The sequence below is a fragment of the Aquarana catesbeiana genome, linkage group LG08 (assembly GCF_042186555.1).
Source record: "Aquarana catesbeiana isolate 2022-GZ linkage group LG08, ASM4218655v1, whole genome shotgun sequence".
NCBI lineage: Eukaryota > Metazoa > Chordata > Amphibia > Anura > Ranidae > Aquarana > Aquarana catesbeiana.
Genome location: NC_133331.1, coordinates 138,213,081 through 138,241,040, shown reverse-complemented (window position 1 = coordinate 138,241,040; position 27,960 = coordinate 138,213,081). Strand labels below are relative to the sequence as shown.

General features: G+C 46.0%; 1 protein-coding gene across 1 annotated transcript in view; it reads right to left on the bottom strand.

Annotated features, from left to right (window-relative positions):
- SIRT1 (sirtuin 1) overlaps positions 1 to 20,101 on the bottom strand; it is a 38,675-nt gene extending 18,574 nt beyond the window's left edge. The window contains exons 1-4 of the mRNA XM_073596438.1: positions 19,743 to 20,101; positions 17,061 to 17,174; positions 15,495 to 15,736; positions 14,232 to 14,384 (exon numbers count right to left, since the gene is read on the bottom strand). Coding sequence (XP_073452539.1) covers positions 14,232 to 14,384; positions 15,495 to 15,736; positions 17,061 to 17,174; positions 19,743 to 20,070 — 837 coding nt within the window. The 5' untranslated portion in view covers positions 20,071 to 20,101. The remainder of the gene's footprint in view (positions 1 to 14,231; positions 14,385 to 15,494; positions 15,737 to 17,060; positions 17,175 to 19,742) is intronic.
- Between the last annotated feature and the right edge of the window lie 7,859 nt (positions 20,102 to 27,960).

Sequence of the window (27,960 nt, the reverse complement as noted above, 5' to 3'; positions counted from 1 at the left end):
CTGTAAATCTAAAGTGGTAACCTGTAAAGGCTTTTAAAGGCTTTTAAAAATGCATTTATTTTGTTGCCACTGCACGTTTGTGCGCAATTTTAAAGCATGTCATGTTTGGTATCCATGTACTCGGCCTAAGATCATCTTTTTTATTTCATCAAACATTTGGGCAATATAGTGTGTTTTAGTGCATTAAAATTTAAAAAAGTGTGTTTTTTCCCCAAAAAATGCGTTTGAAAAATCGCTGCGCAAATACTGTGTGAAAAAAAAAAATGAAACGCCCACCATTTTAATCTGTAGGGCATTTGCTTTAAAAAAATATATAATGTTTGGGGGTTCAAAGTAATTTTTTTGCAAAAAAAAATAACTTTTTCATGTAAACAATGAGTGTCAGAAAGGGCTTTGTCTTCAAGTGGTTAGAAGAGTTGGTGATGTGTGACATAAGCTTCTAAATGTTGTGCATAAAATGCCAGGACAGTTCAAAACCCCCCCAAATGACCCCATTTTGGAAAGTAGACACCCCAAGCTATTTGCTGAGAGGCATGTCGAGTAGAGGTCGACCGATATGGGTTTTTCTCTGGCCGATGCCGATGCCGATATTTAGAAATCGCGGTGGCCGATGGCCGATATGTGATGCCGATTTTTCTGGGCCGATATATTTGGCCGATTTTTTTTTTTTCTTTTTTCCCTTCATCTCATAAAATCTAACAGTTAGATTTTTACACTGGGGAGTTTTTCAGGCGCTTTTGGGCTAAAAATAGCGCCTGTAAAGTGCCTGTAAAATGGCTCCCCTGCAGTCTCAGTGTGATATCCCGAGTGCTTTCACACTGAGGCGATGCGCTGGCAGGATGTAAAAAAAGTCCTGCAAACGGCATCTTTGGAGCGGTGCAATACCGCTCCTCCACCACTCCTGTCCATTGAAATGAATGTGCACCGCTGCCGAAGCGCCTGCAAAGCGTTTTGGCAGCGGCGCTTCAGGGGCGCATTTAACCCCTTCCTCGGCCGCTAGCTGGGTTATAAGCGCCCCGCTAGCAGCCGAATAGCGCCTCTAAAATGACGGTAAAGCGCCGCTAAAACTAGCAGCGTTTTACCATCAACGCATGCCTGCTCCAGTGTGAAAGCAACCTTAAGTAATACAGAAATTTTTTTTCATTTAAACATTAAACAAAACAAACCTCCAATCAGTTCACTTGTATGTATAATTTAGAAAACGAAAAAAAAAAAAAAAAAAAACACAACTATCTTAAATATTAAATACACAAAAACAGGTAATCAAAACTTTTGGACGAAAAAAAATGGGCTAACTTTACTGCTTAGGTTTTTTTTTTTAATTCATTACTGTATTTTTTTTTTTTTAAATTGCGTTTGAAAGACCGCTGCGCAAATACCGTGTGACATAAAATATTGCAACAATCACCATTTTATTCCCTAGGGTCTCTGCTAAAAAAATATATATAATGTTTGGGGGTTCTAAGTGATTTTCTAGCAGAAAATACAGGATTTTTACTTGTAAGCAACAAGTGTCAGAAAAGATTTAGTCTTTAAATGGTTAAACTGAAAACTTCTCCACGGAGTTCAGTCTATTGATAAAAAGAACCTGAAAGATACAAATGTATCTTCTTATCAGACTTGGCAGGCTGCCCAGAGGAGGAGAGAAGAAAACTTCACAGATAACTTAAGGCAACGTGCATTAACGTCTATTACAGAAGTCATTTGCAAGTCAGGCTGAAGTTACAATCGGCCTTTTTTATCAGCACAATCGGCCGATGCCGATTAAGTAAATAACGCCAAATATCGGCCGATATATCGGCCGGCCGATATATCGGTCGACCTCTAATGTCGAGTCCATGGAATATTTTATATTGCGACACAAGTTGCGGGAAAGAGACAAATTTTTTTTTTTTTTTTTTGCACAAAGTTGTCACTAAATGATATATTGCTCAAACATGCCATGGGAATATGTGAAATTACACCCCAAAATACATTCTGCTGCTTCTCCTGAGTACGGGGATACCACATGTGTGAGACTTTTTGGGAGCCTAGCCGCGTACGGGACCCCGAAAACCAAGCACCGCCTTCAGGCTTTCTAAGGGCGTGAATTTTTGATTTCACTCTTCACTGCCTATCACAGTTTCGGAGGCCATGGAAAGCCCAGGTGGCACAAAACCCCCCCAAATGACCCCATTTTGGAAAGTAGACACCTAAAGCTATTTGCTGAGAGGTATAGTGAGTATTTTGCAGACCTCACTTTTTGTCACAAAGTTTTGAAAATTGAAAAAAGAAAAAAAAAAAAAGTTTTTTCTTGTCTTTCTTCATTTTCAAAAACAAATGAGAGCTGCAAAATACTCACCATGCCTCTCAGCAAATAGCTTGGGGTGTCCACTTTCCAAAATGGGGTCATTTGGGGGGGGGGGTTTGTGCCACCTGGGCATTCCATGGCCTCCGAAACTGTGATAGGCAGTGAAGAGTGAAATCAAAAATTTTCACCCTTGGAAATCCTGAAGGCGGTGCTTGGTTTTAGGGGCCCCGTACGCGGCTAGGCTCCCAAAAAGTCCCACACATGTGGTATCCCCATACTCAGGAGAAGCAGCTAAATGTATTTTGGGGTGCAATTCCACATATGCCCATGCCCTGTGTGAGCAATATATCATTTAGTGACAACTTTGTGCAAAAAAAAAAAAAAAAAAAAAAAAAAAAAAGTGTCACTTTCCCGCAACTTGTGTCAAAATATAAAATATTCCATGGACTCAATATGCCTCTCAGCAAATAGCTTGGGGTGTCTACTTTCCAAAATGGGGTCATTTGGGGGGGGGTTTGTGCCACCTGGGCATTCCATGGCCTCTGAAACTGATAGGCAGTGAAGAGTGAAATCAAAAATTTACACCCTTAGATATCCTGAAGGCGGTGCTTGGTTTTCGGGGCCCCGTACGCGGCTAAGCTCCCAAAAAGTCCCACACATGTGGTATCCCCATACTCAGGAGAAGCAGCTGAATGTATTTTGGGGTGCAATTCCACATAGGCCCATGGCCTGTGTGAGCAATATATCATTTAGTGACAACTTTTTGTAAATATTTTTTTTTGTCATTATTCAATCACTTGGGACAAAAAAAATAAATGTTCAATGGGTTCAACATGCCTCTCAGCAATTTCCTTGGGGTGTCTACTTTCCAAAATGGGGTCATTTGTGGGGGTTTTGTACTGCCCTGCCATTTTAGCACCTCAAGAAATGACATAGGCAGTCAAACTAAAAGCTGTGTAAATTACAGAAAATGTACCCTAGTTTGTAGACGCTATAACTTTTGCGCAAACCAATAAATATATGCTTATTGACATTTTTTTTACCAAAGACATGTGGCCGAATACATTTTGGCCTAAATGTATGACTAAAATTTAGTTTATTGGATTTTTTTTATAACAAAAAGTAGAAAATATCATTTTTTTTCAAAATTTTCGGTCTTTTTCCGTTTATAGCGCAAAAAATAAAAACTGTAGAGGTGATCAAATACCATCAAAAGAAAGCTCTATTTGTGGGAAGAAAAGGACGCAAATTTAGTTTAGGTACAGCATTGCATGACCGCGCAATTAGCAGTTAAAGCGACGCAGTGCCAAATTGGAAAAAGACCTCTGGTCCTTAGGCAGCATAATGGTCCGGGGCTCAAGTGGTTAAATTCCAAAAAAAAAAAAAAAAAAAAAGGGAGAAGGGGAGGGACCTGTGTCCCATGATGTACTCCGAGAAAAGGATTTTACATGTAAGCCGTTATAAAAATCCTATTTTCTTTATCGTACATCATGGGACACAGAGCCTTAAGTAATTAACTAATGGGACGTCCCATAGAAATGCTACTTGAGGGGATGGAGAGACAACCCGCAGGGTACCCCCAGACTTGAGGATCTATACTGCTGCCTGGAGCACACTACGCCCAAAGGTGATATCCTCATACCTCCTCCTTACATCCACCTGATAAAAATTTGTGAATGTATGCACTGGAGACCAATTTGCGGCCTTATGCCGTGTACACACGACCGGACTTTTCGTTGGACTGCACTCCGAAGGACTTTGACGGCATTCCGATGGAGTTCCAACGAAACAGACTTGCCTACACACGATCACACCAAAGTCTGATCGTTTCGAACGTGATGATGTACGACCGGACTAGAATAAGGAAAGTCATAGCCAGTAGCCAATAGCTGCCCTTGCGTCCTTTTTTGTCCGTCGGACTAGCATACAGACGAACGGATTTTTCGATCGGACTTGAGTCCGTCGGAAAGATTTGAAACAGGTTCTATTTCTAAAGTCTAACAGATTTTTCGACAGAAAAGGTCCGATGAAGCACACACACGATCGAATTGTCCGACGGATTCGTTCCGTCGGACCAGTTCAGTCAAAAAGTCTGGTCGTGTGTATACGGCATTACAGATCTGAGCCATGGAGGCCTGATGACGCACTGCCCAAGAAGCACTAACCGATCTGGTAGAATGTGCCTTAAAGTGGGAGTCCGGCGACCAATCTTTTTTTTTTTTTTTTTTAGGTCATTGAGACACTTTGCTAATCCCAAAATAATACTCACAGTTTGGGTGTAATATTTCCACCTATGTCTGTTTTCGTACTGAAGAATAACTTTAAAAATGTGATGCTGGCTGTTTCCATCTTGCTTGTGGGCATGTGAAGCCCACAAGCATTGATTTCCTGGATGCGGTGAATGCTGTTCATTCACAGATTGTTCACAAGCATGATCATTGTTCCCGCACTGAATCTTGGGAAGTCTGACACTAAGCTCCCAGGAGGCAGTGCGGCGCCGGGGAAAGGCAATAAACACGCCTACTCCCATGGGAGGAGAGACAGGAAGTGCCACAATAAAGTACAATATAAAGGTAATTACAGCGATAAAAAAAAATTTTCGTGCGGCATTTGAACATCTATGCAATTAACTGAAGGGGGTAAGATTAAGTTAAAAATTTGAGTGGAACCCTGCTTTAAGTTGAAACGGGGGAATTTTACCCTTTAAATCATAAGTTTGAATTATCACTTGCCGAATCCACTTAGCAACACTGGATTTCGACGCTGCCTGTCCTTTCTTAGGACCCTCTGGCAGAATAAAGACATCAGTTTTACGAATCTAAGCAGTTGCCTTTAAATAGATTTTCACTGCTCTCACCACATCAAGACAATTTAGTGATTTTTCTTCTCTGGAACATGGTTTTGGAAAAAACGATGGCAGGACAATAACTTGGTTCAGGTGGAAAACCGAGACCACTTTTGGTAAAAAAACCTGGATGAGGGCGCAACACCACTCTGTCCTCATGAAAAATCAAATCTGGCTCTTTACAGGAAAGAGCAGCCAATTCCAAAACCCTCCTTGCTGTGTATATAGCAACCAAAAATACCAACTTCCTTGTCAAAAGGACAAAAGGGAATATGTTGTATCGGTTTTTGTAACACAGACAAAACTAAGTTCAAGTCCCAAGGGTTCAAGGGAGGTTTGACGGGCGGATTAAGCCGTGTTCCCCCTTGTATAAAACCCCGGACTAAAGAATGAGTAGCAAGTTGTCTTTGAAATAGGACCAGTAAAGCTGAGACTTTGCCTTTAAATAGTACTCAAGGCTAATTTCATTTCTACCCCTAATTGTAGAAAGGCAAGAATTCTGCCTATGATATATCTCCAAGGGTGCCAACCCTTGGATTTACACCAGGAAACATAAGCCCTCCAGACTCTAATATATAGTTCTGGAAGCTGGCTTCCTTGCATTAATTAGGGTAGAGATAACTGACCCGGAAAGCCCACGTTTCTTCAGAATGTTTCAATAGCCAAGCCGTTAAATTTAGAGACAGAAAGTAAGGAAGGAATATTGGTCCCTGAGAGATCAGATCTGGCCGTAGTGGGAGGGACCATGGGCCCTCCACTGCCATCTTTATGATTTCTGCATACCATGACCTTCTGGGCCATGCTGGTGCCACCAGAATTACCGGCTTTCTTTCCAGCTTAATCCTGCAAAGAAATTGTGGCAGCAACTGAATAGGGAGGAATGCATACATCAGCGAGAACTGATCCCATGGGGTCACCAATGCATCCGTTCCCCATGTGAATGGATCCCTTGTTCTGGTCACAAAGTTAACTAACTTCATGTTGAATCTGGACCCTAGAAGATCTACGTCCGGAGTCCCCAATCTTTGGCAAACAGCCCGAAATATGCCAGGGTGAAGAGACCATTCCCCTAACTGCTGGCGACTTAAGTAGTCCGCCTGCCAATTCTCTACTCCTGGAATGAAGACTGCCGAAAGGCATGGAACATTCCTTTCTGCCCAAGATAGAATATGGTTCACCTCTCTCTGCGCTGAGAGACTTTTGGTGCCCCCTTTGCGATTGATATAGGCCACAGCTGTTGCATTGTCGGATTGAAGCCTGACAGGACAATCCCGTAACCTGAAACTCCAGGCCTTTAGAGCCAGACGTACTGCCCAAAGCTCTAGGATATTGATGGGCAAGGTTCTTTCTGTTCTTGACCACTGTCCCTGGACAGTCGTCTTTTCTAGTACTGCTCCCCAGCCCGAAAGGCTGGCATCCGTCATTACCACTTTCCAGATGACTGGTTCCAGATGAAGGATTTTCCTTTCAGCAGATTCTGGGTTAGTAACCACCAAGTGAGGCTTTGGGACACTCTTGGGGACAGCTGCATTGGCAAGTCTAAAGCTTGAATTGTTATTTCCAAGCAGACAGGATACTGGGGAATGGAGGGATCGCCATTTGACCTGACCATCCGCACCAGCTCTCTTATGGAGTTGATCTTTGAGGCAAGAACACCCTTTCCTGGGCTGTGTCTATGATCAGACCCAAGTACTCCAGGCTTTTTAGCAGTATTAAGGAAGATTTCTCTAAGTTGAGAATCCAACCCAAACTTTTCAGATAGTTGGTTGTAGTGCATACACTTTGCTCCAAACGAGCCAACTGATCTATTAGCAATAGATCATCTAGGTATGCTAAGACTGTTATGCCCTGTGCCCTTAACCTGGCTAGAGGTGGGGCCAGCACTTTGGTGAACACCCGGGGTGCTGTGGCTAGCCTGAAGGGCAGGGCTACAAACTGGAAATGCTGCTGTTTGGCCAGACTGCTGGTTAGAAGCTAAAACAGTGGGGACCTTGAGTGGAAAGTGAACAAGTCGTGCTTTTTGACTGCTGGTGATTGCTGGGTTGCATTTTTAGGGGCTTTTGCTTGCAGCTTTTTAACACCTTTTTCTGACACATTTTAAACAGCTTTTTTTGTTTGCTGCCTTCAGCCTACTAATTAATGGGAGTGGTTAATTGCTCACAGGTGCTTGAGGCCTATATAACCTTGTGTAGAACTCATTGTGAGCCTGCTGGAACCCTGTCCAAGTGGAACTGGTCTAAAGGCCTGTACACACGATCGGACTTTTTGACAACAAACATGCAAATTAGCTGTTTTGGAGCAACATCCGACCATGTGGATGCTCAATTGGACAAACTTTTTCTGTTTCCATCGGACTTTTGTTGGCTGTGCGAACGCACAAACTTAACGGCAACAAAAGTCAGATGGAGCAAAGTCTGATCCTGTGTACACAAAACCATCAGACTTTTGTACAAACTATAGTATGCACCCGCGAGAATGTTTCCAGCGCGACCCATCACGCTGGTTCTTGGCGACAGGGTACTGTACATCTCGTGCTGGCTGCAATAGGAAAAACACATTCTCCTATTGCGGCGAGAGGGAATTCCCCTTTGGGGGCATACCAGGCCCTTAGGTCTGGTATGGAATTTAAGGGGAACCCCCTACGCCGAAAAACCAGCGTGGGGGTCCCCCCAAAATCCATACCAGACCCTTATCCGAGCATGCTGCCCGGCCGGTCAGGAAAGAGGGTGGGGAAGAGCGCCCTCCCCCCCTCCTGAACCGTACCAGGCCGCATGCTCAACATGGAGGGTGGGTGCTTTGGGGGAGGGGGGGCGCCCTGTGGGCCCCCCACCCCAAAGCACTTTGTCCCCATGTTGATGAAGACAAGGGCCTCTTCCCGACAACCCTGGCCATTGGTTGTCGGGGTCTGCGGGGGGCTTATCGGAATCCGGGAGCCCCCTTTATAAGTGGGGCCCCCAGATCCCATCCCCCACCCTATGGGAATGAGTATGGGGTACATCGTACCCCTACCCATTCACCTAGGGAAAAGTGTGTCAAAAAAAAAAACAAAAACAAAACACACTACGCAGGTTTTTAAAGTATTTAGGCAGCTCCGGGGGTCTTCTTACGACTTCGGGGCCCTCTCCGGCCTCTTCTCCCGGTGTCCGGTTCTCCTCTCGCTCTCCGGCCTCTTCTCCCAGTGTTCGGCCTCTTCTCCCGGGCTCCTCCACTATCTTCTGCTCTTTTGCTAGCGGTGGCCCGGTCTTCTTCGTTGTCTTCTCCCCTCTTCCGATGTTGACACGATGCTCTCTCCCTCTGTAATGCTGTGTGAGCGCTCCGCAATGACTTATATAGGCGGTGACCCCGCCCCCTTATGACGTCCCGGGGCATGCCGGGATTGTGATGTCATAAGGGGGCGTGGTCATCAGATTACATCACCTGGTGACCCCCCCCCCCCATGCCTATATAAAAGTTATTGTGGAGTGCTCACACAGCATTACAGCGGGAGAGAGCGTCGTGTCAACATCGGAAGAAAAGCCCAGACGACGCAGAAGACCGGGCCACCGCTAGCAAAAGAGTTTCAGAAGATAGTGGAGGAGCCCGGGAGAAGAGGCCGAACACTGGGAGAAGAGGCCGGAGAGCGAGAGAAGAACCGGACCATCAGGAGAAGAGGCCGGAGAGACCCCCGAAGTCGGAAGAAGACCCCTGGAGCTGCCTAATTACTTTAAAAGAGTGTCAGAAGATAGCGGAGGAGCACGGCAGAAGAACCGGATACCGGGAGAAGAGGCCGGGGAGAGCCCCGAAGTCGGAAGAAGACCCCCCGGAACTGCCTAATAAAATTACTTAAAAAAAAAAAAAAAAAAACCCCACACACACTACAGAGGTGTACCCCATACTCTTTCACATAGGGTGGGGGGCCAGGATCTGGGGGGCTCCGGATTCCGATAAGCCCCCCGCCCGCAGACCCAGACAACCAATGGCCAGGGTTGTTGGGAAGAGGCCCTTGTCCTCATCAACATGGGGACAAGGTGCTTTGGGGTGGTGGGGCCCACATGGCGTCCCCCCCCCCCCCAAAGTACCCACCCCCCCCATGTTGAGGGCATGTGGCCTGGTACGGTTCAGGAGGGGGGGCTGCATGCTTGGATAAGGGACTGGTATGGATCTTGGGGGGACCCCCACGCCGTTTTTTCGGTGTAGGGGTTCCCCTTAAAATCCATACCAGACCTAAGGGCCTTGTATGCCCCAGGAGGGGAACCCATGCCGGTTTATTTAAAATTTGGCGTGGAGTTCCCCCTCAAATTCATACCAAACACAGTGCCTGGCATTGGCGGGGATCCAAGTCGGATCCCCGCACCAATGTGAACCCGGCTCGCAAGGTGTCAATCTCGCCGATAAAAGCGGCGAGATTGACACAATATCAGACAACAATACAGAAGCTGACCAAAGGGTGGTGGTAAAGAGCTGAAAAACCACGTGATTTGGTGAAAGTTGGCTGAAAAAGTTCTGCCGTGTGTATGCAATACAAACTTATGGCCAATGCCCTTTGTACAAAAATCCACAGGAAAGTTTGTACAAAGTCCTATCGTGTGTATGAGGCTTAAGTGGCGAGTTAAAACCAGAGGTTATTACAGGGGTCATAGTACATCGTTAGTACTTGTGTACTGTATGCTTGTGTATTTCAAGTGCACGTAGGCCTGCCAGTGCACGTAGGCCTGCGGGTACCTGTGTATTGTCTTGAGTATTAGTGTCAGGAAGCTAGTTAGGTAATTTGGACAGGGTATAATCCCCAATCCTCATTAAATGTAATAGGTATGATGTCCGGCGGGTGTGGAGAGGCGATTCTTTGTATATCTTGCGGCATGTATGCGTTCCTTAATCATCCGATCGAGGGTGAATACTGCTGTGCAAAATGTAAGCGCATTTTTTCCCTGGAAGCCCAGGTTCTGAATCTGGGGAAGCCACTGTCAGCACTGAGAAGTCCCTCCATACTAAAGGAGAGCAAGGAACGTACACGGCAGGTGCCGGCAGGGACAGAGGCGGGTGGAGACAAAGAGGTGCAGGCACTAGCAAAGAGTAGATGGGTGACAGTCAGGAAGGGTAGAGGGGGAAGTGCCAGCGAGGCCGATCCAGGGCTGGAGCATCCCAATAAGTACGCTCCATTGAGTGGCATTGGTGAAACCAGTCAGGGACCAGCACTGCTGAAGCTGAGGGACTCTCCTAGCTGCCAGGGGAAGAACTCCTCCAGTGAGAGTGGGGGGGAAACGAAGGGAAAGAAAGAACAGATTCTGGTGGTAGGGGACTCAATTCTTAGAAGGACAGAGAGGCCAATCTGTAACAAAGACCTGAAGCGCCGAACAGTATGTTATCTACCGGGCGCTCGGGTTTAGGACATCACAGATCTGGTGGACAGATTACTGGGAGGGGCTGGGGAAGACCCAGCTGTCATGGTGCATGTTGGCACCAATGACAAAGTCAGAGGCAGATGGAGTGTTCTAAAGAACGATTTTAGGGACTTATGAGCTAAATTGAGGCAAAAAACCTCCAAGGTAGTATTCTCAGGAATACTACCGGTACATCGAGCCACACCAGAAAGGCAGAGGGAGATTAGGGAAGTAAACAAGTGGCTGAAGAGCTGGTGTAGTAAGGAGGGGATTGGGTTCCTGGAGGACTGGGCCGACTTCTCAGTCGATAACCAGTACTATAGAAGGGACAGACTGTACCTAATTGAGGAGGGTGCAGATCAGCTGGGAATGAAGATGGCCAAAAAGTTAGAGGGGTTTTTAAACTAGGTGATGGGGAGGGGGGTCCAGAGGTAGAGATAGTCAGCGTGGAACATATTCCGGTCTAAACTACGTCGCATGTTCACCAATGCCAGGAGCCTGGCAGACAAGATGGGTGAACTAGAGATACTGTTGTACGAGGAGGATTTGGATTTTGTGGGAATTTCAGAGACCTGGTTTAACAGCTCTCATGATTGGCTGGCAAACTTTCAAGGGTATACCCTTTATTGCAAGGATAGAGGGGGTAAAAAATGGGGAGGGGTATGCCTATCAAGAATAATGTACAAGTGAATGTGAGAGATGACATCACTAAGGGAGCTAGGGAGGAGGTGGAATCTTTATGGGTAGAGCTCCAAAAGGGATGAAGCTAAGGGGAAAATAATACTGGGAAGTATGCTATAGGCCCCCTAACCTGAGGGAGGGAGGGGGAGACAGATCTATCACAATTTGGATTGGCAGCAATGATGGGAAGTTTTATCATAATAGGGGATTTTAATTATCCAGACATAGACTGGGCGGAGGGAACCGCACATTCATCTAAGGCTCGCCAGTTCCTAAATGTCTTGCAGGACAATTTTATGGGTCAGATGGTGGATGCACCAACTAGAAATAAAGCATTACTGAATCTACCGATTACCAACAATACAGACCTGATCACGGATGTGGAAATACAAACACACTGAATTTCAAGAGAGCCAACTTCCCTAAACTACGAGCCTTGCTAGAAAGCATAAATTGGGATAAAATCTTAGGAACAAAGAAGACGGAGGAGAGATGAGTTTGCTTTAAGAGCATATTAAATAAGGGCATTAGCCAATGCATCCCATTGGGTAATAAATTTAAACGAGTGAACAAAAGCCCTGGATGGCTTAACTCCAATGTAAAAATGCATATAAAAGCAAAGGAGAAGGCCTTCAAAAAATACAAGGTTGAGGGATCATCATTTGCATTCAGACTTTATAAAGAATGCAACAAGTTATGTAAGAGTGCATTAAGAACGGCTAAGATAGAACATGAAAGACACATAGCGGAGGAGAGCAAAAAAAAGTCCCAAGAAATTCTTTAAGTATGTAAACAGTAAAAAAGGGAGGACAGACCATATTGGCCCCATAAAGAATGAGGAAGGACATCTGGTTACAAAGGATGGGGAGATGGCGAAGGTATTGAATTTATTCTTCTCAGTCTTCACAAGGGAATTGGGGGGCTTCAGTAACCAAAACTGCAGTGTTTATCCTCATGACACATCACAGAAAGCACCTCCATGGTTAACAGAGGACAGAATTAAAATTAGAATTTACTGTAAGAGCAGCAAGGATGTGGAATTCCCCTCCACAGGTGGTGGTCTCAGCAGGGGGCATTGATAGTTTCAAGATACTATTAGATAAGCACCTGAATGACCGCAACATACAGGGATATACAATGTAATACTGACATATAATCACACACATAGGTTGGACTTGATGGACTTGTGTCTTTTTTCAGCCTCACCTACTATGTAACCATGTATTATGTAACTATGCTGTTCTAACTCGAACCGCAGAAACTTTTGATGAGCGGGAAATATAGGGACATGCAGATATGCATTCCTGATGTTGATTGACGCCAGAAGTTCTCCTCCTAGAAGGATAGAAACTATTGACCCGATTGTCTCCATGCAAAAGGAGCAGATGTTCAGGAACTGATTTAGCTTTCTTAGATCTAGAACGGGTCTGACATCTCCATTTGGTTTTGGTACCATAAAAAGATTTGAATAAAACCCCAGACCTTGCTCTTCTGTAGGGATCTGTCTGATCACCCCTTGAGATATTGATCGTTCCAGTGCCTGAAACAGATTGTCTTTTCTCTGGATCTTTGGGAACGCTTGACTTTAGGAAGCAAGGCGGTGGAAAGTCCCAAAATTCCAGCTTGTACCCCAGCGTTACCGTGGAGATGACCGATCTGTCCTGAATTTCCTCTTAGATAGATAAAGGTAGGATTTTTCGAGCCACAATGGTATATTGCCTCAAATGTGGAAATCACCTAGCTTCTCCAAGTCTTCTCCAAATAATCGCTCCCCATGAAAGGGGAACCCAGTTAGGTTTTTACATGGTGCTTCAGCTGACCACATTTTTTAACCACAGGATTCTACGCATATGCTTAAGGATGGACGCCTGGTGAATAGAATCTTTAAATGGCATCCATGGCAAAGCATAATGCCAAGGCAGAGAAAGCTATGCTACAAACTTTTTTCCCCTTTAAATTACAATTTAAAACAATTGCAAGATCTCTTGAGCAACAAAGCATTCATTTTCTTCTATCAGCTTACAAGCAAAAGAAGCAATTTCCTTCTGACTAATGTGCAAGGAAAATGTCCTAATATGTCTTATAGGAAAGCCTCATTATCAGCCAGTTGCTTTGTAAATATATCCATATGAACTCTCCATATCCGCACAAACCAGAAAGGAAAATATATCACACTACGGGGGCATACGGACTCATTTTCAAATGTTATTCTAACTTTTAATGTACCAGTGTATCTGCATTTTAGAGGAGACCTAAAAAAAAATGAATAAATAAAGTGGACTTCAGTTATGTTTTTTATGTTATTTGCATGCATGCTAATGTACAAGTGCAAGACCTAAAGTTATTGATTCTTGTTGACAAAAATCCCAGTACTCCCACTGACAGTGCCCTCATCTGCATTTCCCACATATTTTTGGGACCACCTTTGTTCTGGCATTATCCAAGGTCAGAATCTATTTTCTGGACTAAGATGTTAACCCAGATAAGTCATGTGCATTCTGCTGCCTATGAATTTCCCGACTACATTCACACGTTGTCTCAGCCAGTTCAGCCCTCTGCTGCCGACATTCCCTCCGTGGCTTGTTACAAAGTTGCAGTCACAGTGATCACTGGAGGAGAGGGGACTAGGCAAATGCTTTCTTCAACCTGCAGCAGGCTAAAAAAGAATTCTCCCAGATTACTACGTTTAGCCCAACAGTCACATGCTATATAAGGGTTAAAAACTCTTTGAATCTGCAGCTGCCCCTAATCCCTACCATGTTCAGAAACTAATAACTGATGCATTTGTTTTAATTACTCCCCTTCCTCGGTTGCAATAGACACAGTTTTAAACACACACTCATTTGATCGCTATAACTAGCCACTCTGTGATCAGTCATAGCAATCCAAAAGGTACAGAGTCACTCAGATCAACTTTGTGCACAATATACCTTTTCCTGGATTGCCAATGTAGATGTTACTTGTGAACAGATGTCCACCTCTCTCTTTTATTTGTTTTTCACAATATAGCGATAGTGTAGTGGTTAAGCAAATTTAGTATAAAATTTAAACTCACCTTTGCAAATTTAAAAAATGGTCTTGGGTCCTTTCTAAAGTATTCAATATCAAACATAGCTTGAGGATTTGGAAGATCAGGAAAATCCACTGCCAGACGTGCATAAATTCCATCCCTCGATCTAAAGTCTGGGATTCCACAGGAGACAGAAACCTAAAATGTTTGATAAACACTTAGGTTAAATAGTTACTATGGCACATCCTAATGCAATGAAATGAGACTTGACATGTTTAATACTTTGAACTAGGATTTCATAAAACCCCACTGGCCATGGTTTTGTACACAGACTGTGCACTTCACAAGTGCAGTTGCACCCTGTAATCCAATAATCCCTTATAGTTTAGTGCAGGAGATGAAGTTCTGTTGACTTCAATCTTCCAATCACACGCAAGTAAAAATGCTGTTTTTTTCATTTTCCTTGAATGTATTTGGGTATGCTTTGCAAAGTGAAACTTCACCACTTTGCAAGTTAATTTCCCCCAGAGGTTAACCAAAGTGGAATTTCTGTTGCAAAAGTGAACAGTGTATTTGCCTTTAGTAAATCAACCACATTAAGTGTAGAGAGAGAATAGATACTATTGTGACAATGTTATCTCAGGTTGACAAGGGTACCATATTCCCCAGAGCTTGGATCATGCTAAAGTTGACACAAAACAAAAAAACAAAAAAACAAAAAAAAAACCAAACACACAAGGGAAGAGCACACAAATCAGGCTTTGGAGATTAGATATGCATTTGCCCAACATGTCTTTTTAATAGAATGGTTTGGTTGAGTGTAGATTTGCACATCTGTGCAAGCTACTTTTCCAATGACCCCTGGTTATAAAAGCTTATAGGTTTCTTTAAACTGGAATTCTGGGATAACCCTAACTACTCTTAAAACGGTCCTCACCCCCTTCCTAACACCTTAGCTTACTTACCTGTGCAAGTAAGATGTATATACTTGCATATTTTCAGGCACAGACAGCCAAATGTTGTCTGAGCGCTCTCTCTTCTCCCCTGCAGCCACCGCTGGATGACATGGGAGATCATGTGACTGGATCAGCCTGGCATGAAAACAGGCAAGTATACACATCTTTCTTAGACAGGTTAGTGAACCAAGGTGTTAGTAGCGGGAGGGGACAGTTTAAGAGTAGTTAGGGGTATCCCAGAATACCACTTTAAGGAGTATGGTTCATAGCATCTAAATCCTCAGGTTTGTAAAACAGGTATATAATGAATACTGGCAATGTAAAAAAGGAAATTTTTCAAAACACTGCTTACCCCAGCTCCAGTTAACACCATTATTTTCTTGCTCTCTTGCAGAAGTCTAACAGCGTCTTCAATAGTATTAATGTCTTTGCGCTTTTTCCTTTTCGGTGGATCTGACAGTATGTTGATCACAATTTGCCAAAGAGTCATGTCATCTAGATCAGGTGGTGCAACAGAGTCAGGAAGAAGATCCCTCAGAATGGTCCTAGGGTCAGTACCCATCATTAAGTGTCGCTGAACAAATGTGTAAGGACCTGGAGAAGAAGAAAAAAAAAAAAATTATATAATATAATATATATATTTACAATACTACATTATTAAAAAACAGTTTACAGAAATGGGATGAAATTAGGTTTGAACACACAAAGTTCCAAGGATACAACATAAAAATACACATAAAACTAGGCATAAAACTAGGCATATTCCAAGAGCAACGCCAAATCCAAAAAAGGACAAGAATTTTTAAACACCAAAAGGCACACAAATCCATTTGAAAACATATTTGCGGTGTAAAAACAAGTACAAATAGATATTTGTATTTGGGGATAGTTTTTGTTTTACCAATGAATTAATCCAAAATTACCCCATTAACTAACCAAAACAAAAGGGATATAAAATCTGACTATTTTTTTTTTTAAATTCTTTATTTAATGAAAGGAATGGGTTGACAATCACTGTTTTAATATCAGAACATCTCAGATGCAGCTGAATGAAAACCAATGGAGATCAGCATGTACAACTGTTACAGAAGCGTTGATGACCTCTGATATTAAACGCATGGCATAATGTATGAAAGGCCAATAAGGAAAAAACAAAAAAAAACAAAAAAAACGAAGAGGGGCAGGTGGGGAGAGGGGTGTACCAGGGGGAAAGGACCAAGAACCGCAAACACCCTAGGAAGGTGTATGATAGAGACCCAACAGGAGAACTCTAATTTGCACACGTTACACAATTTCTGACTACATTTTCATATGAATTATAACAAAACTTTTATAACTTTAGCTCATATTTTTCATGGTGGTGTGGAGCTGTGCTACACATATGCTAAGTAACACCTCAGCCTTTCCAGAGCATGTTTTCGTTTTGGCAATGTCTTAGTTCTGCACTCTATCTTTCAAGCTCCATTCACAGTTGACAAGTCGCAGCCTATTCTTTTCAATGGCACCTATTATTCAAAACGGTGAGACTTAAAGTCACAGCGACTTTGAAAAGATGCCTGCACTACTTTGGTCCACAGAATGTAAAGTTGTATCAAAGTTTCGCCAAAATTTGCTTTCTTGGAGAGTTCCAGGCACGGACACTCCTTAAGGTGCTATATAATGTGTCCCCTGCTAATCGCTGTGGTGCCTCCCATCGAGGTATAATTCATTACAAGACACAGCAGTCATAGGAGGCACTATTCATCACACCTGAAGCGTTGGCTAGTATCTGTAGCTCCTCAAGAGAACGCAACTTCTAGACAGGCAAGTATAAAATGTCACAGCAATCTCTCATAAAAGGATACACTTTTACACCCTCTGACAGGGTCACTTTAACTTTGGCTACTGTGAATTTTCACAGAACAGTGGTAATCTATACCTATGCAAGGCTTGGGAGTCCAGTCGCTTGAGCTGGCATGGGAAGTTCTATCTTCATCATCACTGTCACATGAATGAAAGCCACCAACAAGATCGTCATCTAAATGGAGGTCCTCTGGAAAGTAAAAAAGCAAAAATTTGTTACAAAAATCTTACACGATTGCCAAAATCAAATCACTTTGTTTTAAAGTTTCACTGCAATGCCAGCGGTGTAATAATCCTATGTAATTGCACTTTCTTCAGCAGAAAACTGGAAAATAGATGAAAAAGAACCAATTTGCCCAACTAGTGCAAAAAAAAAAAAAAAAAAAAAAAAAAAAAAAAAAAAAAAAAAAAAAAAACAGCTGTTAAGTACTGCAGTATGGATATCATTCGGGCTGGGTTCCCACTAATGCGAATTAGATGCGGCTTTCCCTGCATCCAACTCGCATGTCAGGAGATTGTGACTGGCTCTCAATGGAGCGGGTTCACACATCTCCCAGGCAGTGCATTGCGAAAGGATCCTGTGTGTCTTTGGCTCAGTTTCAGGTCCGAATTCAGGCAAAAATTCAGGTCAGATTCATTGAAACGGAGAACAGGGAGACGCACCGGACCCCCTGCTGTGAGCTCATACAGTGTGAACCCAGCCTTAGATACTGGTCTTTTATTTTCTTGTGGCTAAACACACCTCTCCATGCAGCAGCACTCTGGGGACGGGGTCACTCATCCTATTTGTCCTGCTGCATTGACGGATACATAGCGTCCCCGGCTGCCCCCTCCCTGTGTCCCCGGCTGCGCCCCCCCCGTACAGATGAAGGGTGTCCCCGGCTGCCCCCCCCCCGTACAGATGAAGGGTGTCCCCGGCTGCGCCCCCCCCGTACAGATGAAGGGTGTCCCCGGCTGCGCCCCCCCCGTACAGATGAAGGGTGTCCCCGGCTGCGCCCCCCCCCCCGTACAGATGAAGGGTGTCCCCGGCTGCGCCCCCCCCGTACAGATGAAGGGTGTCCCCGGCTGCGCCCCCCCCCCCCCCGTACAGATGAAGGGTGTCCCCGGCTGCGCCCCCCCCCGTACAGATGAAGGGTGTCCCCGGCTGCGCCCCCCCCCCCGTACAGATGAAGGGTGTCCCCGGCTGCGCCCCCCCCGTACAGATGAAGGGTGTCCCCGGCTGCGCCCCCCCCCGTACAGATGAAGGGTGTCCCCGGCTGCGCCCCCCCCGTACAGATGAAGGGTGTCCCCGGCTGCGCCCCCCCCCCCCCGTACAGATGAAGGGTGTCCCCGGCTGCCCCCCCTACAGATGAAGGGTGTCCCCGGCTGCGCCCCCCCCCGTACAGATGAAGGGTGTCCCCGGCTGCGCCCCCCCCCGTACAGATGAAGGGTGTCCCCGGCTGCGCCCCCCCCCCCCGTACAGATGAAGGGTGTCCCCGGCTGCGCCCCCCCCCGTACAGATGAAGGGTGTCCCCGGCTGCGCCCCCCCCGTACAGATGAAGGGTGTCCCCGGCTGCCCCCCCCCACCCGTACAGATGAAGGGTGTCCCCGGCTGCCCCCCCCACCCGTACAGATGAAGGGTGTCCCCGGCTGCCCCCCTGTACAGATGAAGGGTGTCCCCGGCTGCCCCCCTGTACAGATGAAGGGTGTCCCCGGCTGCCCCCCTGTACAGATGAAGGGTGTCCCCGGCTGCCCCCCTGTACAGATGAAGGGTGTCCCCAGCTGCCCCCCTGTACAGATGAAGGGTGTCCCCGGCTGCTACCCCCCCCCCCCGTACAGATGAAGGGTGTCCCCGGCTGCCCCCCCCCCCGTACAGATGAAGGGTGTCCCCGGCTGCCCCCCCCGTACAGATGAAGGGTGTCCCCGGCTGCCCCCCCCCCGTACAGATGAAGGGTGTCCCCGGCTGCCCCCCCCGTACAGATGAAGGGTGTCCCCGGCTGCCCCCCCCGTACAGATGAAGGGTGTCCCCGGCTGCCCCCCCCGTACAGATGAAGGGTGTCCCCGGCTGCCCCCCCTGTACAGATGAAGGGTGTCCCTGGCTGCCGCCTCCCCCCTGTACAGATGAAGGGTGTCCCGGCTGCCCCCCCCTGTACAGATGAAGGGTGTCCCCGGCTGCCCCCCTGTACAGATGAAGGGTGTCCCCGGCTGCCCCCCTGTACAGATGAAGGGTGTCCCCGGCTGCTGCCCCCCCCCTGTACAGATGAAGGGTGTCCCGGCTGCCCCCCCCTGTACAGATGAAGGGTGTCCCCGGCTGCCCCCCCCGTACAGATGAAGGGTGTCCCCGGCTGCCCCCCTGTACAGATGAAGGGTGTCCCCGGCTGCTGCCCCCCCCCTGTACAGATGAAGGGTGTCCCGGCTGCCCCCCCCTGTACAGATGAAGGGTGTCCCCGGCTGCCCCCCTGTACAGATGAAGGGTGTCCCCGGCTGCCCCCCCTTTACAGATGAAGGGTGTCCCCGGCTGCCCCCCCTTTACAGATGAAGGGTGTCCCCGGCTGCTGCCCCCCCCCTGTACAGATGAAGGGTGTCCCCGGCTGCTGCCCCCCCCCTGTACAGATGAAGGGTGTCCCCGGCTGCCCCCCTGTACAGATGAAGGGTGTCCCCGGCTGCCCCCCTGTACAGATGAAGGGTGTCCCCGGCTGCCCCCCCCAGATAAATGATGCCCCTTATATAGTTGAATGGTGCCCCCCACACCCATTCAGGATAAGAGAAGTCATGCCACCTCCATAGTGGACGTCTTGCTCCACCAGCTCGCCATTGATGAGCGGCTCCTCGTCCTGTACAGCTGGGTGTCGCTGTTCCCCGAGCAGGTCCGGAAGAGGCGAGATATCATTGTGCGCTGTGCCCGCTCCCTCCACACAGGCCTCTCCCTCTCCCAGCACTCTCGGCTCCGCTGACACTCCCGCTCTCCCTTCCTTCTCGCCGTACAGCGGCTGTCCGCCCTGAGGGAAGTCTATCCGCTGCCTTTTAGCGACCGGCTCGCCGTTTTGTTTCGGCAGCGCGAAGAGATCGCCGGTATGGTTAAATCCCAGCCGATCTGAGTCCGCCATTTTCCCACAGACTGAAGTAGGAACCGCCCATCGAGCGGTGAGGGGAGCCCGGCCGCCCACGTGACACGTCTTCCGCCAATCGCGGCCGTGTCTCGTGACGTAAACAATAACAAACCTTGTCACGTGGAATAGGGAGAGGGGTCTGAGAGTGCTGGGTGACGGGTGGAGGTGTCAGTGCGAGGAGTGTGTGTGATGGGCGGACTAGTAATATCTCCTATACCATTCTATCAAGTGTAATAAACATGATTGTCCCTAGATGGGATACAAGAAAGTTTGTCCAAACCCGTGTGCAGATACGCTATAAATACCAAACTTCTGTATAATCTGTGGGCATTCAATACAAGTTTCTATGGATTTACATCAAGCCCAAGAACACCGTCCATGTGAATGTAAGGAGTGCTTCTACCAGTTCCAGAAATCCTACAGTGTGTGCGAGTCTACAGACCACCCTCAGTGTGTAACGCCACCCTAAGGTTCTGTTCACATATATGCAAATTAGATGCGTTTGAACCAGATCCGATTCGTATGAGAATCAAGCCGGCTTTCTATGGAGCCGGTCCACATATGTGCGGAGCAGCCGCAGTGCCAATTTACTGCAAATTTAAAAAGTGTCATGTGCAGTGCAGTACAGATGGAACTTCAGGCTATTGTTTTCTATGGGAACGCATCTAAATCGCACATAGGATCAGTTTTGAACGCTAATTTGATTTAAAAAAAAAAAACAGAGTGCCCCCCTTCCCTAACCCATACCAGGTCCTTTTGGGTCTGGTACAGGTTTTAAGAGGAACTCCACTCTAAATATTTAAAAAAGAAAAAACAGATAATAATAAAAATGGCGTGGACCCCCCAATCCACAACAGACCCTTATCTTAACATGCAGCCTGGCAGGCCAGGAAAGGGGGAGGGATGAGCAAGTGTCCCCCTGAACCATACCAGGCCACATGCCTTTAACATGGGTGGGTGCTTTGGGGCAGAGGGGGGGCACTACCCCCCCACCCCAAAGCACCTTGTCCCCATGTCGATGAGGACAAGGGCCTCTTCCCCGCAACCCTGGGGCGGTGGATGTGGGGGTCTGCAGCCAGGGGGCTTATCAGCATCTGGAAGCCATCTGTAACAAGGGGGTCCTCAGATCCCACCCCCCATGTGAATGAGTATGGGGTACATTGTACCCCTACTCATTCAACAAAAAAAGTGTAAAAAAAATAAAAACACAGACACAGTTTTTGATAATTCCTTTATTAAAAATATATATCATTTATTAAAAATAAAAAAACAATGTCCGCTCATGTACAGTGAGGACGGAAAGTATTCAGACCCCCTTAAATTTTTCACTCTTTGTTATATTGCAGCCATTTGCTAAAATCATTTAAGTTCATTTTTTTCCTCTTTAATGTACACACAGCACCCCATATTGACAGAAAAACACAGAATTGTTGACATTTTTGCAGATTTATTAAAAAAGAAAAACTGAAATATCACATGGTCCTAAGTATTCAGACCCTTTGCTGTGACACTCATATATTTTACTCAGGTTGCTGTCCATTTCTTCTGATCATCCTTGAGATGGTTCTACACCTTCATTTGAGTCCAGCTGTGTTTGATTATACTGATTGGACTTGATTAGGAAAGCCTCACACCTGTCTATATAAGACCTTACAGCTCACGGTGCATGTCAGAGCAAATGAGAATCATGAGGTCAAAGGAACTGCCTGAAGAGCTCAGAGACAGAATTGTGGCAAGGCACAGATCTGGCCAAGGTTACAAAAAAAATTCTGCTGCACTTAAGGTTCCTAAGAGCACAGTGGCCTCCATAATCCTTAACTGGAAGATGTTTGGGATGACCAGAACCCTTCCTAGAGCTGGCCGTCCGGCCAAATTGAGCTTTTGGGGGAGAAGAGCCTTGGTGAGAGAAGTAAAGAAGAACCCAGAGATCACTGTGGCTGAGCTCCAGAGATGCAGTTTGGAGATGGGAGAAAGTTGTAGAAAGACAACCATCACTGCAGCCCTCCACCAGTCGGGGCTTTATGGCAGAGTGGCCCAACGGAAGCCTCTCCTCAGTGCAAGACACATGAAAGCCCGCATGGAGTTTGCTAAAAAAAACACCTAAAGGACTCCAAGATGGTGAGAAATAAGATTCTTTGGTCTGATGAGACCAAGATAGAACCAGGCACTGCTCATCACCTGTCCAATACAGTCCCAACAGTGAAGCATGGTGGTGGCAGCATCATGCTGTGGGGGTGTTTTCCAGCTGCAGGGACAGGACGACTGGTTGCAATCGAGGGAAAGATGAATGTGGCCAAGTACAGGGTTATCCTGGACGAAAACCTTCTCCAGAGTGCTCAGGACCTCAGACTGGGCCGAAGGTTTACCTTCCAACAAGACAATGACCCTAAGCACACAGCTAAAATAATGAAGGAGTGGCTTCACAACAACTTCGTGACTATTCTTGAATGGCCCAGCCAGAGCCCTGACTTAAACCCAATTGAGCATCTCTGGAGAGACCTAAAAATGGTTGTCCACCAACGTTTACCATCCAACCTGACAGAACTGGAGAGGATCTGCAAGGAGGAATGGCAGAGGATCCCCAAATCCAGGTGTGAAAAACTTGTTGCATCTTTCCCCGAAAGACTCATGGCTGTATTAGATCAAAATGGTGCTTCTACTAAATACTGAGCAAAGGGTCTGAATACTTAGGACCATATGATATTTCAGTTTTTATTTTTTATTGAAACTGCAAAAATGTCAACAGTTCTGTGTTTTTCTGTCAATATGGGGTGCTGTGTGTACATTAATGAGGAAAAAAAATGAACTTAAATGATTTTAGCAAATGGCTGCAAGATAACAAAGAGTGAAAAATTTAAGGGGGTCTGAATACTTTCCATCCCCACTGTAGATCCATCATCAATCATGTCACCTGCCGCCCACCCAAAATATGAAAAAAAAAAGCTTCACTGGCACTAAGGTTCTGGCCGCCTGCCTGCTGCGCTGTGTGACAGTTAAGAGATAGCTCAGAGGCGGGGCCACCCCGTGATGTCACTGGGTGGCACCGCCCCCCTGTGACGTCACCGACCAGTACAAAGTGAAACTTTAGGTAATAAATATAAAAGGGCAATCAGGCAGGATTTTTAATGCAAAAGAGACGTGCTTGGTCTCTTCCACATTAAAATGACCTACCGTGTTTCTCTGAAAATAAACCCGGGTCTTATATTACTTTTGGCAACAAAAGACACAATGTGCTGTCTTCTCTCCCCTCTCCCTCCCTGCCTGTCAGGAATCCCCAGTGTGAACAGAGTAAAAATGGTTGTAAAATCCTAGAATCCTCTCTATTACAGTAGTATATAATGTAAAATGTGTGTGTTTCTGTAATAACTTCTTATCAGGGGCGGCCCGTCTATTGAGGGCGCACGGGCGCCCCCCTATCCATGCGCAGGAATTCCTATGGCGGGGGTGTTTTTTTTTAAGTACTGATTAGAACCAGAGGCTCTAATAGGCTTCAAAATAGGGTGGGCTTGGGGTGCAGAGAGTGCGCTCACAGCTCACCCAGGTGTGTTAAAATAGCGAATGAGAATTCTTTATTGTAACACTGATCCTCCTCCCGGTCAATCAGGAAGCTGGTCTGCAACAAGTCACCCGATTGGCTGAAGGACAGGTGATCCTATTGGATGCCTAGGAAGAGGGGAGGAGATGCATGGCGGAAGCGAGGAGGAGAAGACACAGGAGCTGCTGCCTGGATGCCCGCTGCCCACTGCCCAAATGTCCATATGCCCGCTGCCGAGATGCCTGCTGCCTGGCTGTCCGCTGCACAAATACACAATGCCCGCTGTACGCTGCCCGGTTGCCCGCCACCTAGATGGGGTAAGATTACAGAAACTCACACATTTTACATTATATACTACTGTAATAGGGAGGATTCTAGGATTTTACAACCACTTTAAACTAGGGCTTATTTTCGGGGTAGGGCTTATATTGCAGTCCTCCCCGAAAATCACAGCAGGTCTTATTTTCAGGGTAGGACTTATTTTTCAGGGAAACACGGTACATGCCTGTCTGCCCCTATAGAGTGCAGGGAGTGACATCATCCTCACCCTGCTAAGAAAACGGTCAGCATTCGATACCCGGAAGCCGAACGCTCAAAGATATCAGCGGCTGGCGGGGAGCACCAGGGCATTGCATTGCTAGAGCATAGCTTTCAACTGTCCCTGATTTAGAACAAAGTCCCCCTGTCCCTCTTTCCTCCTCATTTGCCACTCATTTTGGTCCGGTCTGTATAGTTGTATATAAAATGCACTACTTATCTATCAAAAAGTGTTTCCCAGTGCTAACCCTTTCATCCAATTTCTAAATTGCTGCATTTGTAAATTTCAAAAGCCAGTATAAAGGAATAGTAGTGGTAAAAAAAACACTTGTGGGCTCATCTAAACTTTTTGGGATAATTCTTCTTTAGGGGGCGTGGCAGGGAGTGTGTCCTATGCCTATATGCTTTTGCTAATAGATATCCCTTGTTTTCATCTCAAAAAGTTGGGAGGTATGCTAGAGCCAAGGTGAGTATAGTTCCACTTTGGTTCATCTTCACCATTTAAAGTTGCTTATGCAGATAAGGGACATCTGCAGATGAAAACAAAGTGTGCAGCTTTGACTAAAGTTGAACAATGCACTTGCTTGAGCTGTAGGCTATTTACCTACCTCATGAAAACTGACTGAAAAACTTCTAGAACATTGCTAAAGATGTTGCTAAGAGAAGCCTAGTGTTACTGCTCACCTTCACCATCACTCCCATCATCACATGAACATACTTGGAATGTGGTGTTGTTCATCCACAAAGAGCTCTCCCTTCCTGTATTGAAGCAGGAAAAATCTCTTTTTTGTTAAAACCAGAAACAGCAGACTGGACAACGGACTTCTTAGGAAAACAAACTTTTTTTTTAACACCAGCCAGTGTGACACTCAACTCCAGCTCACGCTAGGTAGCCGAATGCCTCGATTATAGGTTTTGACAGCATATATATAATTGCAATTTACGTCACAGGCGATACATTTCCTCTAGCAAAGTTAACCCTAATGCCTTGTACACACGATCGGACTTTCCGACGGGAAATGTTCGATGTGAGCCTGTTGGTGGAAAATCCGACCGTGTGCATGCTCCATCGGACAACTGTTGTCGGACTTTTCGCCAACAAATGTTGGCTAGCAGGTTTTCAAATGTTGCACCAACAAATGTGTGTTGTGGAATTTTCTGATCGTGTGTACACAAGTCCGTCGGACAAAAGTCCAAAGTACAAACATGCATGCTCGGGAAGCAAGGACAAGCACTTGGTCTTGTAAAACTAGCGTTCGTAATGGAGATTTCACATTCGTGACGCGGAAAATTATGAAATCTCTCAATGCAGTGCATTCTCTTCTTCTTTATAATGGTGTAATAATGAAGCTGCTTTGCTGGTGGTATTCACAGAGTTCTGACAAACGTATTTCTTTTTTTTCTTTTTTTTTTTTTAGTGATCTCCAGAATATTTTTTTTTTTCGTGTCAAGTTACCACAACACCATTAATATCTCGTATTTTTAAAGCTCAAAGATACAACTATGTTGGTGTCCCTTGTTAATTTGACAATGTATTTTTGAAATGTACCTGCCTACTCACAAACAAACTGTCCTTTTTTAAGTAAAACACATAGCCAAGTATTTTGCAAACAAAAAATGTTTTATTCAATAGGGAGCACAAGGTCATATAAAAATCAAGAGGGAGGCAACAATGAAGAAACAGTTGGAATTGGTTATGTGTTTGTACCCCAGGGCAGACATCAATTATTTGAATTTAAATTGGTAACCTAAGGAGTCCATTTAATAGGGAGCACAATACGGTCCTGGACTCCAAGAGATCAGGAGCAGCAGCAGATGACATATATGTCCCGAGGCTGTGGTCTTACAACAGCCTGCGTTTTTTGCCAGACCAGACCAAACCCAGGCCATCGCTCTCAGCACTTCCTTCAACACAAATTAAAGAAATTACCGTATATACTCGAGTATAAGCCGTCCCGAGTATAAGCCGAGGCACCTAATTTACCACAAAAAACTGGGAAAACTTATTGACGTGAGTATAAGCTGAGGGTGAGAAATTCAGCAGTTACTGTAAGTGGAAAAGAGGGTCAACAATGCCCATCTGCAGCTGCATAACCCAGTGTCCATTGCATACCTCAGTGTCCATCGCATACCACAGTGCCCATTGCATGCCTCAGTGTCCATTGCATGCCTCAGTGTCCATTGCATGCCTCCCTGTGCCAATATGCATCGCCTACCTGTGTCCATTGCAGCCTCCCTGTGCCGATCTGCATAGCCTCCCTGTGCCAATCTGCATGCCTCCCTGTGTTAATTGCAGCCTCCCTGTGCCGATCTGCATAGCTGATCTCCGTGTCATGCAGTCAGACGGTGGCCATTCCAGTGTACAAATGCCGCGCCTCCTCCTTGTCCTTGTCCGTGATAGGTGGAACACTCAGTTTCCCAGCAGTCAAGCTGAAACTGAGTGTTCCCCTATCACGGATGAGGAGGAGGCGCGGCTTTTGTACACTGGAATGGCTGCCGTCTGACTGCAGGACACGCTGATCAGGTAGGCAGACGGCAGTGACTTGAGTATAAGCCGAGGGGGGCACAAAAAAATGTGCTGAAAAACTCTTATACTCGAGTATATACGGTAAATCAAAAATGCATTCTCTGCACCGAAAAAAAAATCAAATTAAACCAAAATAAAATTATAAATTATAGTGCTGATAATCCCCAGCCCAGCGGCCTTGTTGGGGGTGTTGCGGCATTGGTCACAGTCCGCCATGCTGCTGTGGTGGGTGGGGTGGCTGTGGTGTTGGTGGAGGTGGTGGAGGAGGATGGTCAAACTTGCATAAGTGCGTTTTAGGGGTGATTTGGCTCTTCTTCCCCTTTTTGAGGACCTTAAGTATGATTTCTTCGAACATAGTGCGCTGGTCCTCCTCCATCTCTTTAATTTGTTGCCTGTCATGGAGCCAAAAGCCTCCTGGGAATCAGGGGCTGTGCTAATTGCACTTTTGGCATGCCTGAGAAATGCAGCCGTGGCCTCATCAAGGTTTCTGGTCTTTCTGGCCCCTTTTGTTGGAGGGCGGAGGGGAGGAACCTAGCATTCAGTCTGGCTGCTCGGCACGGCCTCCTCTTGGCTTTGGCTGAGATTTTCCTGTGTATGAAAATGGTACATAGTTTTAGGTTTTTGGTCATCAATCACACACAATGTTGACCTCATGACTGTTGCAAATTTAATGTTAACAAATAAAAAAGACTATCATTCTGACCCTGGCATTTTATATTCTTGTCCCAATCATTTTTGGCCACTACTGTCTATTGATATGTAAACCACTTTGTTAAAGCAGAAATTTCGGATCAATAACATCTAGTTAACATCATTCAATTTTTGACAACAACATGTTCAACAATGCTATACCTGGGTCAAGCTGGGCTCCTCTTCACATCTTCTTCTTGTGTTGAAGGACCAGGGTGGACCTCAGGAGCTGTGTCCTCAGCCAATGTTGAAGGAAGTGTTAATAGTGGTGGGCGTGGTAGTACCACAGCCTGGGGACATATATGTCATTGCGCTCCCTGTTATATGTGCTCCTCAATACAAAAAAAGGTCACTGCCCCCACCTATAACTGGTCTTCACAGCAAGGAGCACTGGAAGGGCAAACGCATGTACAATAAACCAAAGAATTTCCAAGCTCAACTTACCAACCAGCCTGCGACCAACCGAATTAACCTGCCTAACAGTATGCATTAAAAACAGGGGTTTAGTTGCACACATTTGCAAATACATGCATAAGCTGCAGGCCATGGCAAGGCACCCTGTATCCTGCAGACCCTAACTCTAACTTTGAAGTGTCTC